The 14,326-nt window shown below is 40.7% G+C and overlaps 1 protein-coding gene across 1 annotated transcript; it reads right to left on the bottom strand.

Annotated features, from left to right (window-relative positions):
* Positions 1 to 879: 879 nt before the first annotated feature.
* LOC129379727 (substance-P receptor-like) lies at positions 880 to 14,025 on the bottom strand. The gene is made up of 7 exons (XM_055060551.1): positions 13,736 to 14,025; positions 12,476 to 12,651; positions 11,309 to 11,503; positions 7,541 to 7,691; positions 7,229 to 7,425; positions 6,968 to 7,067; positions 880 to 4,123 (listed from the first exon to the last, which is right to left on the bottom strand). Exons 1-7 carry the CDS (start codon positions 13,949 to 13,951, stop codon positions 3,995 to 3,997), a joined length of 1,164 nt encoding a protein of 387 aa, XP_054916526.1. The 5' UTR covers positions 13,952 to 14,025; the 3' UTR covers positions 880 to 3,994.
* Positions 14,026 to 14,326: the final 301 nt, after the last annotated feature.

Below are 14,326 nucleotides of genomic sequence, written 5' to 3'. Positions count from 1 at the left end.
TACAGTCAGTTTGTCCAAACGTACAACTAGACATGTTCAAGACAGAAACACACACACACACACACACCACACACACACACACACACATGCACACCCATGCACACACACGCACTTGCATTTAGAGTTCTGTAATATAATTTCCAGTTTGTCCATTCCAAATCATATTCCTTTTTAAAATGAGAGAAACAAGAAGTGAGAAGCTGAGAGAAATGAATGACTCAGTGTGTATCTTTTCCTTTTAGGACTAAAAAAAGTTTCAGTTAAAGCCTTAATTCTAATTGTGTGTTGAAGGAAGATGTTTCTTTATTTCAGTGGACTTGTTCCATATTAATAATAATAATAATAATAATAATAATAATAATAATAATAATAATAATAATAATAATAATAATAATAATAATAAAGAAACTGAGTAAAAATATTCTGAAAACTTGACCTCCAGAGAATTTGACCTGAACCAACATTAATGGACCGGCAGCTGCAGAAAATTTCTCTCCATCAAAGGAAAATTAAAGCTCAACTTTGCCTGTAATAATTTTGCACTGATTAAAAATAAAAAATGGCAACATGTCCATCTGCATCAACCACCTGTGCTGACTCGAGAGAATTTGTATTTGACCTGGAGTCAAGGCCACACAAAATCCCTCCAGAGGTCAAAAATGTTCTCCGGGCCGCAGATTGGACATCTCTGCCTTAAACAGTTTGTTTGACTGGGAACCTGTCTGTATGATTTTTGTTAAAATTACTTTTTTTTCTCCTAAAATTCCTTGAAAAGAGATGCTGTTAATTGGCGCCATATAGATAAACTGAACTTTATTGAAAATTCAGGTTATTTTTGACATTGAAGTCAGTTTCAACAATTAAAATGATTAAGTCTGACATACATAATAATCGCTGTACAGAAAGTTAATTATACAACCACACATGTAGCGAGTTCATTGAATACAAAAACATATGATCTCACAATACGAAGATGACATTTGGTCCAAAATAGCCTCAGAGAAGACAAGGATTTTTTTTTCCGTGAAACTAAAATTATAAAACCAAAAAGTCTTTATGCAATTACTGTTTTCACAAGTAAACTATTGTATGTAAATGATTGTTTTAATCTTCTTGTCAGTCTCTTCAGGGAGAGGAGAGGTTAAAAGCAGTCAGAGGATCATCACCTTTTTTCTGAGTTGTCAGGTCAGGTTTATTTCCACGGCACATTTCAGCACCACTGCAGTTCAAAGAGCTTCAGATGAAGGAGAGCTGGATGGAATTAGCTAAGAAGAAGTTTATTTGTGTCTTGAAGTGTTCTGAGGGATGCTGGGAACACTGAGCCCTGATTGGCTGGTTCGGGCGGAGCGCAGTAACTCCAGAATCCCTATACGGACATTGAGAGGATGGGATCCACCAGGCTGCATTCCAATCCGATCTTTACTAAAGAGTGAAGGATGTTGTCTGAGGTTATGAAAAAAGACTTTAAATGGATTCTAACAGCTTTTCGCTAATACATATTACAATTGTAATAAGTAATATTTGAACATTAATAAGGATCTTCTCAAGCCAGTCAATATACAGCATTTAGAAAAACCAACTAGGAAAAGTGATACCAATACCGGTACTGGTATGAGTATTGGGCCCGGTACCAGCAGCCAGTACTCATACTTGTAAAAGCAAACTGATACTCCAAACAGATACAAGTTCTCTGCCAGATTTTCCTCCAGGGCTGAGCTGTGGAAGTAGCTCTGCTATGTTAGTTCTGATTTGTTGTTTTTCTAGACTTCTGTTCATTTTTTGGGGGGTTGAAGCGTTACATGTCGCATGACAATTATTCTTTCTGGTGAAGCTGGAAAGATTCAGCTAACTTCTTAAAGCTCAAATAATGCCTGAACTATGACCCCCAAGTCTCAGCGGAGCATGGATTCAGAGCAGGACCAACAAGCAGAGAGCGATGGAGGAAGTTCAAACCATCTCTTCTTTCAGTCATAATGAGAAAGGATCACATCCCCTACTCCAACCTCTCTCTGCCGTCTAGCCATCCAGCCAGACAGAGGTTTAAAAAGGAGCGGCAAAGCAAATGAGGTGGATTAGCAGTGCCAGCCAACAACTGATGGTGTCATCCAGGATATGTTGCTGCGGAATAACATCTGCTGCCCTGACATTGAGCTGTTAGCATGTTTTGACAGCCATGAGACTCTCATTCAGCAACAGTGGCTTCAGAAAGAGGACTCTTAAAATTCATCACAAGACTAACTGCTACTCCAGATTCGTCCTGCCCACAGCATCACTCTTTAGAGATACTTTGACCACATGAGTTATGACATTTAATTTCCCTTTGGGATAAATAAAGTGTTTTTGAATTGAAGTGTGCTGCACACATTTGTTTCCAATGAACAGGAAACTATTCTTCTCTGTGCTTCTGAGAAACTGATATGACTGAGGCCTCTTTTTTTTATCTACAACAAATAATTTCCTGTTTTTTATGAGAAATTCCAGTTCATATGCACTGCAGTTGGAGGCAGAAACAGGAGTCGCTTTGTAACCAGCATATGAATATAAACAATCTGTGGAGAAATAGTGGCAGTCTGCATAGAAACAGAAAATCATAAGGCCACTGGCACTAACCAGTAAACAGTAAATGTAGTGATGAATGGAAATCACCCGCCCATTCAATCTGATTCACAAACTGACATTAGTTGCATTTCAAATGAGCTCATATATTTGTTCTAATGTTCAAAAAGACATCATTTCTCAATTGCGGTTTCTGTTAAGTAAGTTAAAGTAAAATAAACTTGCCATTCACTGTGGCAAGGCACAGATGTTAACAGATACATGACTTACATGTGTCTGTATTCATTCTCCTTATCAATCAGCCAATCAGAGGAGACGTCAAGGTCTTATTCAGGCATTGGAGCAACAAGCCCCGCCTACTTAGGGAGTGACCACTGATGTGGCGTTTTGGGAAAATTGTAGTCTGCAATTTTACAGAAGAGTTATGGATTCAACACGTTGAAACGACACACAAATTCTCATGAACTGCCCAATTCTGTGAGGGCTCTGCTGGAGCCAGCTGCAGATCGCCCGGAAAAACTAAAACATCGTCCGGAAACTTCCTGTCGTGTTCTTCGTCGCTTTCGCCACTTGTGACATCTGGCTGTTCATCACGTGACTAATGTGATGCTGAAAAAAGTGTTTCTATCACACTTTTGTGAAATACATCTACTTCAATATACAGCTGAAAAACAACCGCATCCTGGCGCAAAAACGTTTTTGTCATAATTGTTGCGTTTCCCTTAAGCACATTTATTTTCATGATTTCACTTTATGCAACTCCATGATTAATGGAAATGCAGCTACTGTCCTGTTTCAAGATTGCATGGCGACTGCTACAATCTAAACAGATCAGCAGTTCATCACAAGGCAAAGACACGCGAGACAAACACCTGCACCTGCTACCTGTGACATTGAAATTGCGCCTTATGTCTGCAGCAATGAGCCTCAGACTCCCTCCTGGTCGTGCTACTTGTGGCTCGTTTCCCATCTCTGGACCGCTATATTTAGCCGGGCTTGTGACCTGGCTGCTGCAAACCGAACCGGTCTCCACACATTGTCAAAACAAGGGGCTAATCCTGCCCAACAGGTGCTGGGTCTGTACAGACAGGCAGTCGGCAAGCACTCCCCAAGCTCCCACGCAACAACAGTTAAAAACAAGTGAATTTACATTGTTGCTAAGCAAACCCAGGAGTTCCTCTTCAATCAGCTTCCCAAGTCAGAAACACCGGGGTCAAGACTCTGAGCCGTGCAGGTGATAAAGGATGAGATTCTCTCAAGTCTCATACATTACTTTGTATTGAAGCCCTCATCCAATGATATCATGTGGTTTTATCAGCTGTTTAACTCATGCGTGACCTGTGCAGGTTGGTTAGCCGTGTTAGCATTGGTCTCTAGGTGCTGCCGAGCTCCTGGGACAAATCCACTCTTTACCCCTAATGGTGGAAACGTGAGAACTTCAGGGCAGAGCATCAGAGACCGAGCCGTTCGTCGCGACTTCCACGTGAGGATAAGACTCAGTAGGTTGCACCTCGGTTGCTGTGGCAGGAACAGCGGTCTCCGTTCGGCTCGCGGGGTATATGCTGACCTGAAAGCAGAGAGCATCAACAGATCGGTGAGTGGACAACTCCAAACGGTCGTTGATGCATGTCCTAGCTGAGAGAGTTGTGTTATTTACCATTGGCTGGTGACAGATGGCAGAGTTCATCTTCTGATCAATTACACTCAGAATTACCTCTATTCTACCCAAACACTTCCCAAACAACCATACTCCCCAAGACCTTGGGTTTCTGTGTGAAATATAGACAAAACCAAAGAGCAATGGTTTAAAAATGACTTGAACCCTGTTTTTAATCAGACACAGCAAACACAACATTTGAAATGTTCATGCATATTTTAGAGTCTGGAACCAGGGACACAACAGGACAGATGCAGGACCTAAGACAAAGTTAAGACACTAAAAAAACCCAGCATTTACCAGTTGATGCTCGAATTATGCCACTATGAGGTTCACCAGTTCGAATACTTGTGAACACAAATAGCAAATCATCCAAATCAAAGCAAGACATCTAAATATAATGAAGGCAACTTGTTGACGTTCAAGTTGAGCATCGGAATGAGGAATAAAAGGATATTTAGACTTTAGCTGTGACTGCATTGGCTCTCCAGTATTCGCAGCGGTTAGAAATGAGCAAATACTTCAGCCGCCCTCTAAAACACTTATATCTTCTCAATTTAATAGTTTAGACACCAAAACATAACCAAATATTCATTAAAGTGCACAGTCCAAACCACCTTGCAAGTAAGGAATACTCTTGGTCTTCATAGTCTTTACTCTTAGTGGGTTACAGCAACTGCCAAGGAAAATGAATGCTGCAACTAGATTGTCTGTTTGACAAACGACAGCCAATAGCATGTCATATAGAACTACCATGGAAACCATGGATCATCCTACACACAAATTTTGCAGCAGCATTCTGAGTCAATCATGTCAATGTAAATAAAAATGTCTGAAACGTCTCCAATGCCGTGTTGACTCCATACCAAGCATTTCTAAAGGTGTACCCATAAAGACCAGAACCCATAAAGACCAGAACCCATAAAGACCAGAACACATAAAGACCAGAACACATAAAGACCAGAACCCATAAAGACCAGAACACATAAAGACCAGAACACATAAAGACCAGAACACATAAAGACCAGAACACATAAAGACCAGAACCCATAAAGACCAGAACACATAAAGACCAGAACCCATAAAGACCAGAACACATAAAGACCAGAACACATAAAGACCAGAACCCATAAAGACCAGAACACATAAAGACCAGAACCCATAAAGACCAGAACACATAAAGACCAGAACCCATAAAGACCAGAACCCATAAAGACCAGAACCCATAAAGACCAGAACAGTAGACTTTTTTAGAAAGCTATAAAGAAACCTGCTTTGTGTCTTTGCACATTCAGGCTTTTAATGATCTGTCTTAAGCCGAGCTGAGACCTTCCAGTCCGCTCTAATGTCCACTCAACCACAGCGTCGTACCCACTCACTACTCTCTGCAGACGTTCGCATGCAATCATGGATTTAGTTACTGCGCTGGCTGTGCACATCAGCAGGGAGAATATTCAGTCAGATACCAACAGAGCAGGTCAGGAGATGGAAACAGATTTAAACAGATTCTGATGTACTGATGATTTCTCTTTCAAAGACAACAAAACCTGAACTGATTTTCTGAAACTTCATTCTTTCTTTCCGGTTCTGTTATAAATATAAATCATCCCCAGCCCTCATGCGCTTTGATTAAAAACTCTTTCGATCACGATTCGGCTGCTTTGCAAAACCAGCCAATAAAGTGTCATGTAATATCGTATTTCAGCATTCCGAACTGAATTTTCTATTGAATAATGCTCCACAAAAAAGTCTGTGAACGAGTGAATCCATGAAGACTGAACAGCAAGCAGTCGGGGTTTCACTGTGTCGAGCTTCAGCTGGGTTAAAAATAGAAGGACAAGGATTAGGAGCAAATGTTTCTCCATTAACACTAAGTGACTTTAATAGATGGACAAGGAAAGTGTGTCAAGTCCTTACAGTTACAGTAGCTGTTTCCATTAACCATAAAATTGCACACATTTAAATTACGAAAATAAGTTTGCTTAATTGAAACACGGCAAGTTTTTCGGTTAAAACGTTTTGAGCGCTATGATGAGATGGTTTTCAGACCACATCAAAATACATCTATTTCACAAAAGTGCATGTAAATTGATCAACCGTACAAATGTTACTACTGGGAGAAATGGTGAAGAAGGTGACAGACAGGAAGTAGTATGAGGATGATGGTTTGTTTTGGGGTTTTTTTTGGACAGTCTGCAGGTGGATCCACCAGAACTCTCACAGCATCATAATACAACAAATCAGAGAATTATCATGTCCAGCTCTGTGTCTTTCAAGTTTGAATGACATGCGACATAAAATGTTGTGTGTCATTCAAATGTGAATGACACACAGCATATGCATCATTTCCCAAAATGATGCATATGTAGCCGCATGTGGGGCTTGTCGTGTCAAAGCCTGAATAAGACCTGATCTCCTCTGATTGGCTGATAGATGATGAGTTCTAGCATCATCACTGAATTATGAATGTATCTAATGTACCTGTTTCCATTGGTCACTTCCATGATTTTTAATGACTTATCTGAATTTCACTTCCCTATGAATGGAAACACTGCAATTGTGAAATTATGTTTTTTCTTTTTTCAACATTAGCAGAATACAGACAAAATTTCTGTGCACATTTACTGTATAATGGAAATGCAGCTACTCTGTGATGCGTCCTCTGTGTGTCGGTACACATGGCCGGTAAAAGCAGCAGACGAATGAATGAACGAACACTGGCTTGTCGTTCCAATCCGTCCTTCTTACACAGACCTGGGTTTGCAGGAAACGAGGAGATTTCAGTTCCAACATCTCCTCTTTGGTGACGGTGGGAGCACAGCAGCAAAACACCTGCTGGAAGCCTTCTCTGAACCTGCCGGGAGAGGAGGAGGAGGAGTACACAGTGGGAAAGGATTAATAAAGCGGAAAGGATTGTGCACACAAACCCAGATTACAGCCCAACTCATGGCTAAACGCCCACGCTGACAGACAACTCGCCTTTTTTTTTTTTTTTTTTCATGCTAAGCAGCTCACCTGTTGTTTAAGCAGTAGTAGATGACCGGGTTGTACATGGTGGAGCTCATGGCCAGCCACATGACGGCCAGGTAGACCTGCTGGATGTAGCGCTCCTCAAACAGTTTGGGGAAGAACTGGTTCAGCTGGAAGTAGACGTGGTACGGCAGCCAGCACACGGCGAAGGTGCACACCACCACGATCATCATCTTCACCACCTGCCAGAGGAGGTATGGTGGTGATGTCTGCTTAATCTCTCCGGCTGTTTACATGTTAGGGATTAAAAAAATCATCAGGTTAAACGACAGGCTCAGGAGTTGTTGTCTGGCTTACCTTGCGTTTGGCGATGAGTTGCTCTGCGTAGTGTTCAGATGAGTCTCCTGGAATCTCGCTCGCCCACAGGGTGATGGCCACCGTAATGTACGCCCATCCCATGATGCACAGGGGCAGGAAGTAGATCAGTACGGCCACGCACAAGTAGTACCTGCGGCAACATAAACGCGAGCAGGTAATTTATTATGGAGCAGTTGAGTAGAGTTTTTATTCAGTCTTTGTTTCAACTGAAATGTGAGGTGGCGCTTTAATACCAGAAACACGATGGGTCAAGACGTTGTGAACCCACACCAGTACCAGTACAGTGAGTAAGCAAGACACCCTTGTTCAGATCCTGTTCCACCTTTGGAAACATGCCAGTGGAACCTGGAAGCAGATCTGCTAAAACAAACTGCCAATTCCTGACAGACTCACAAAAAACAAAAAGAAGAAACCTCTCCAGTTGTAAACAAACAGGACGGTAACTACTCTTCTGTTTACAGGTCATGGAATCCAAATCCCTTAGCGGCGGATGTTTTGATGTGTGAAATGATAAGAAAGGGTGTGTTACATCCAACAGGAAATCACATAAGATGTGCATCAGCCTGCTGCCACTTCACACATGCCTGAAGAACCCAGAGTTAGTTCACCATCTCAGCACCATTTCCTCACCTTGACTCTTCATGGAAAATACATGAAAAGAATGACATGATATGGCATGACCAGTTCTGACATGTAAACAAAAAATAACTGAAATGTGCAAATTGACTCCAACTTCAGGAGTTTGACCCCAAAATAGAAGGATAACACACATACTGAAGCTCCAAGTGTCAAATGAGACAGAAACCTCATGATGTCACTGGAATAAAACTATTAAAGGTAGAGTCACATTTATATGTGGGAAGGCAGAGGATTAGACAAAAAAGATGTTATAATTTACACAATTTCTTTTTATATGCCGTTGTTTCCTGGTACATAGGAGGACCAGCTGAGATGCACCAGCTGAGATTTGAGGTGGATGATATTGACAAGCTGTCCACTGAGGCCTGAGCTGACCACAATGCAACAAGACAACTGAAAGACTGCAATAATCCACATGACTGTGATAAACGATCAGGCTCATTTATCACAAACACCCACTGGACCTGGGAGACGTCTTCATCATCTTCTGTTTACTTTGGATCCAAACCTGTTTTACATCAGTCTAACATTGTGACTTCTGTGCCCCAGGGTTTGCACAGAAAGGTTGTTTAGTAATGATGCAAAAGCCCTTATAATGCAGAAGTACAGTGAGTGATGGCAGCGGCCAGAGACGTCAACCTGACGGTTTAGGATGAAGCAGAGGTTTAGAATTAATAAAGAAGTTCAGTTCAGTGCAGGAGAATCGTCTCAACATGACCAAATGGTGTTCGCCCTCTACTTTCCCTACACACTTTAATCATCTCAAAATATGTTTGATGTGAAACATTAGAGTGTAGACTTCACCAAAGAAACTCCCAAATATTCATTTTTTTTTTTAACTACTCAGAGGTGGACTTCTTTCTGATTATTGCCCTTCTGCATTATTTAAGTGAAACTAGCCTGAAGCCAAAATCTGTGTTTCCATCAATTACAGCAGATCATACTGCAGCAGCAGGTCAGCCATTACCCCCACCATGATTGAGTCTTGGATTCATTTTTCTAAAATGCTGAGAAGAATTAACAGCAATGCTTCCAGAAAGTTCCATTTTTGTCTCCACTGTCCACAGAATATTTCTCCAGAAATCTTGGAGATCATTAATACGTTGTTCTGGCCATTGAGAAATGGGCCTCCATGTTGTTAACGCTCAGCAGTAGTTCTGGTCCTGGAACTTTCACCTAGTGTCCATTTTGTCCTTCTTTGTTGTTGTTTATTCACAAACTCGAACCATGACTGAGACAAGGTGGATGTGAATTGCTTCACATTTTTACTGTTTTTTTTAAAGTTACTTATTAGTTTATAATCTACAAACCATTGTTAATGATGGAGGTTGAGTGAGAGGGAGTCATTTATTTCTATTGAACCTGTTTGTTTGTTTTCTTTTCTTCATGTGAGAAAAAAAAGTACAAAAAGGAGGAAAACGGCCTTTTCTGCGGCAGAATAAAATCGCTAAATTAGTATTACAGACACCAGACGTATTTCCTTTACAAGTGACAGCAGAACATTTTGCTAATGTAAAAAACTGGGACGTTTCAATTAAATAACAAACGCAAATACAATCATGCACATACAAGTTTGTTCAAAATAATGCTGCACTATCATCCTCCTACCGCTGATCATGTGACGCGTGTGATGCAAAAATGCGTTTCTGTTGTAGTTTTGCAAACATACACAATTTTTTTTTTGTTTTTTGAAACATGCCATTTTATTTTCAAAACTCCAATTTGCCCAATTTTCAGGTCAATAGAAACCTAGCTTCTGTCATCAATAAATAAATTAAACAATTCTGTGAAAAATATATAAATTGGTCCAAAATTCGACAGTCACTACCTGTTATCACACCTGACTACAGTTAGTAAGTTGAACTTTTCTTTTTAGGTTGAGTTTCTCCTGAATAAATGAAAGCAACATTTGTCTGATGACTTGGAACTTGAGTGTGACTTAAAATAATAATAATATTTTAAAAATAACAGAAGACATGTATGAGGGAGCCAAAATCTTTTCCACAGCCCTGTAGCAGTTGTCCGTGTTGGAGAAAGGCCGCCCTTACTCATAAATATTTACAGCCTGCAGGATTCTCAAAGGCCAGCGGTGCTGTGACATGACAGAAACCTGCCGGCTGGAAGTCGGTGATAATTTTGGAAGATGAGGAGAAAAAGGAAAAATTGATACCTGGAGCACTTCTGGCTATGAATAAAAAATGGTGAGGAACGTCAGAAAGGGTTGGAGTAATCCTCTCCTCCACTGAAGTAAAAATTGAAATATGTAAAGTCAACATCGATTTGTTTCAGTAAGTGAAAACCAAAACACATGTTAATTTGACTGAGCAGACTGATATTTTCAAGACTTTATTATTGTTGATTATGATGATTTTTCCACTTACAGTGAATAAAAACATGACATTTAGGAATAAAATATTACATCAGACCTGCTTAAAGGTCACCATTCTCAAAAAGGGGCTTTTAATCCACATCAGAACACATATTTTAGTTTATTGACTATGACTATAGTTTACATGCTACATTAAAAGCATATAAGTAAAATTTTCAGGCGGTGACAGTTTGCTTTCACATTGTGCTGTGTCAAATTAACCAAACTGACAGGGATTTTCTAGACAAACATAGTGGAATTGGATTAAAGTGGACTAAATGTTTGATGGGAATGCATCCTGAGTCACCGTTTTGTATCATAGTAGATTGGCACATCTGCAGAGTAAAATTTTCAGTCCCACCATCACGAAATGATTTTCACTAACCCTTGGCTAATGAACCACATTTAGATGCCTGTTGGTGACGGATTTTACTTTGAAACCAAATAAAACCCAATGTTTGATTTGACCATCATAAATTCAAAATCTAGGTTTTGTTACACTTTCAACAACAACGGAAATGGCTAATAATCCCAAGAATATTTCATTAATTGTCCACAAATAATTTAACAATCAGTTTTCTAGTCCAGAACTGTCTCCTCTAAACACTGCATTTTGAAAAAAATGGCACATGGAAATAACCTGATCATGACGTGATTTCAACTTATTTCTCACAAGTTGTGAGGCAACACTGTGGTCAGGAGGAAAAATCAGCTCAGCTACACAAATCTCAGCTACTCACATCTTTTCGAAGTCAACAGTGTCGTATTCAGGCCAGTCTATGAAGCAGATCGTGCGTCCAGGCAGCTCTTCGGTGGTCGAGTAGAAATACTGAGGAAAGGCCAGCAGCAGAGCCAGCAGCCAGATCACAGCGATCACCAGCCGAGTCTGAGTGGACGACAACCTCTGCTTCAGAGGGTGGATGATGGCCATGTATCTGCAAACACACACACACACACACACACACACACACACACACACACACACACACACACACACACACACACACACACACACACACACACACGCATACACACACACACAAAAGATTTATGGAGCAACTTCACTGAAATATAAATTGGAATTTCTTATCATTATTTCCAGCGGTTGCTCAGAGCATGATTGTCCTCCTGGGTGGCCTCTGATTTCTATTAATCTCACAGAATGAAAATTATCCAACTCAGACAATGATTTGAGACTCATTTTGAGTTAAATCGACAATTATTGCCTCTAATTTAACAGCACTTGACATTCTCAGAGAACCAGGTTACACGGACCTGTGTGAACTTGAAGGATACTGGAAGACTTCATCCACCAGAAACTGAAACTTTCAAAGTCAAACTGCATTGACCTTTCAAGTATCGCCAAACAACAACAATAACTGGGTTTGGGGTCATCACTTTCAGCAAAGTGGGATAATTGCTAATGCTCCTGACTCAACAGACACAGAAACTTTGTGTAACACTTAACCAACAAGCTGTTTTGAAGGAAATGAAAGTATAAAATGAATTAGGCTAAAAATGTAGAAGGGGTAATAATCCTGGTTGCAGATGTTTGAACAAGCTTGAAACTGGCTTGGTTATTCTAAATATTGTGTTAGTCCATTTTTAACATATCGGTATCTGTAAGAGGAAACCGGGCAAAGATCAACAACTAGTACTTATTTCCGTTTTGCATGTTTTTATGGTTAGGAAGATTCTATTATCATATCAATAAATATTAGTTATCAGCAATACTAATATTGGGAATTGATATTGACTGGAAATATTCACATCGGTGCATCCCTGCCTCCATTCCTCCAGTCTCCTTTCTTTGTCATCTAGCAGATCGATGTGGCACCAGAAATGTGACCTCTGCTGCTTTATCATGTCGTGATTCAGACACAAACGCCTCACAGAGCGTGACACACCTGTCCAGAGAGATGGCTGTCATGGAGTAAATGCTGGCAAATATGGCGGCGATGGGGAAGAAGTTGTGGAACCGGCAGTAGACCAAACCAAAGTACCACTCGTTGTGAACGGCGTAGGCGAAGTTGATCACCGTGTTGAATGCCGACATGGTGGCCTCAGCGAAAGCGAGGTTCACCTGCAGAGGAACGACAACGTTCACTTTGTTGTAACTCGTAAACCTAACATGATTTTGCATATCCTTATTCTAAATATAAACCTGGATATGGAATGTACTTGAAAGAGAGTCATTTCCATTTCTATGTTGGAAATGGATGATTTCTAAGATTACACACGTAGTCAACTTTAACGGTCACAATCTCTCAAAATGCAGCCAATTGGATGAGGGTCAGACTCAGAGGCAAGAGACAAATCTGATTGGGAACCGGAAAACACCTTTTATCTTTGATAACATTTATTATAAACCCTTCCTTTATAAGAGGCGATCTCTGGATTTATGCTCTTTGAGGAAAAGTATTCAAACTCTGGGAGCCTTTCACACTTTGTCTCATTACTGACATAAACTTCCATGTGTCTCATTGGAAATGCGCGCTATAGATCAACACAATTTGGCACACAACGTCATAGTGGAGGAAAATCCACAACGGCTTTCAAGAGTTTTCACAAATAAAAAATCTAAAATGTGGGAACGGAATAACTTTTCTTTTCAAACAAAAATCCACCATTTGTCTTGAGATGTCACCAAATGAGTGAAGGCAGTTCACCTGAGAGTGATTTGATCTGAGCGTGAATGCAGGCGCTTTGCAAAGGCCTCAGAGGAACAAACAGCAGACAGGCCAAAGGTTCAGACTGAAGCAGACAAAGAATGAAGCTCAGCTGGAGTTTGAGACATCAGTTGATTTTGCAATTTTGCTCAATGAAAGATGTCTGCTCTTTGTTTTTTTGTCTTTTAAACACTGTAGAGTTAATTTATCTGGATGATATATTAGGTTTTGTATTTTTTTATTTATTTTGCGTAATCTATCAACCAAACATTTCATCAGATAAAGTTCCCTTCAAATTAATCAGATTATTCTCTAATTTAGACTGGAAGTCAATCTCAAGCTCAGATTAGCTTTTTATGGATGATTTCTTTAAATGCTCCTACAAGAGTCTCTGACAGGCGCAGATTTTTGCTGTAGAAATAGACAAATTCTTGTATCACAATAAAAAGCGTTTCCTCACTCCCGTATCAAAACTCCCTATTTTTACGCACAACTCACTAGAAAGTAGTTGGTGACGGTCCTCATGCGTCTGTGCGCCAGAATGATCCAGATGACCACCGCGTTGCCGACCACAGACACCACCACGATGCCGATGTAAGCCACGGCCCACAGGGTGATCTGCCACACGGGCTGGATGAACTGGTTGAAGCCGTCGCTGCAGTTCGCAGAGACGTTTCCGCCGCTGCATTCGGTGGCGTTGTGGAGCGCGTCCATCTTCTGGGCATAACCCCGATCCCAGACTTCTGAACAAAAAGGCTCGAGTCTTCTTACTGGAATCCTGGAGAGGAAAAGGAGCTTGGCGCGTCTGCGCTCATTTTACGCACTGCGCACACGGCGCTCCACTGATGGCGGGGGAAGCGCAAAACGCAGCGGCACACCATCCAACGACTTACGCACTTCTGGTCTGCCTCATCTCCACACACAGCAGCTGCTGTACCCCCACTCAGTAATCATGATTAGTGTTGGATCTTTATGTGCAGAATCACATTCCAGGCAAATTATTCATTTTGTGAGAAAACTTCATTTATATGAACAGCTATAATCTCTGCAGGATTAATCAGGATCAATTTGATGATGTTGCTTTTTAAG

The sequence above is a fragment of the Poeciliopsis prolifica genome, unplaced genomic scaffold, assembly GCF_027474105.1.
Source record: "Poeciliopsis prolifica strain line A6 unplaced genomic scaffold, Auburn_PproV2 SCAFFOLD061, whole genome shotgun sequence".
NCBI lineage: Eukaryota > Metazoa > Chordata > Actinopteri > Cyprinodontiformes > Poeciliidae > Poeciliopsis > Poeciliopsis prolifica.
The sequence above is the reverse complement of the archived record's forward strand: the minus strand, read 5'-3'. Positions and strand labels throughout refer to the sequence as shown.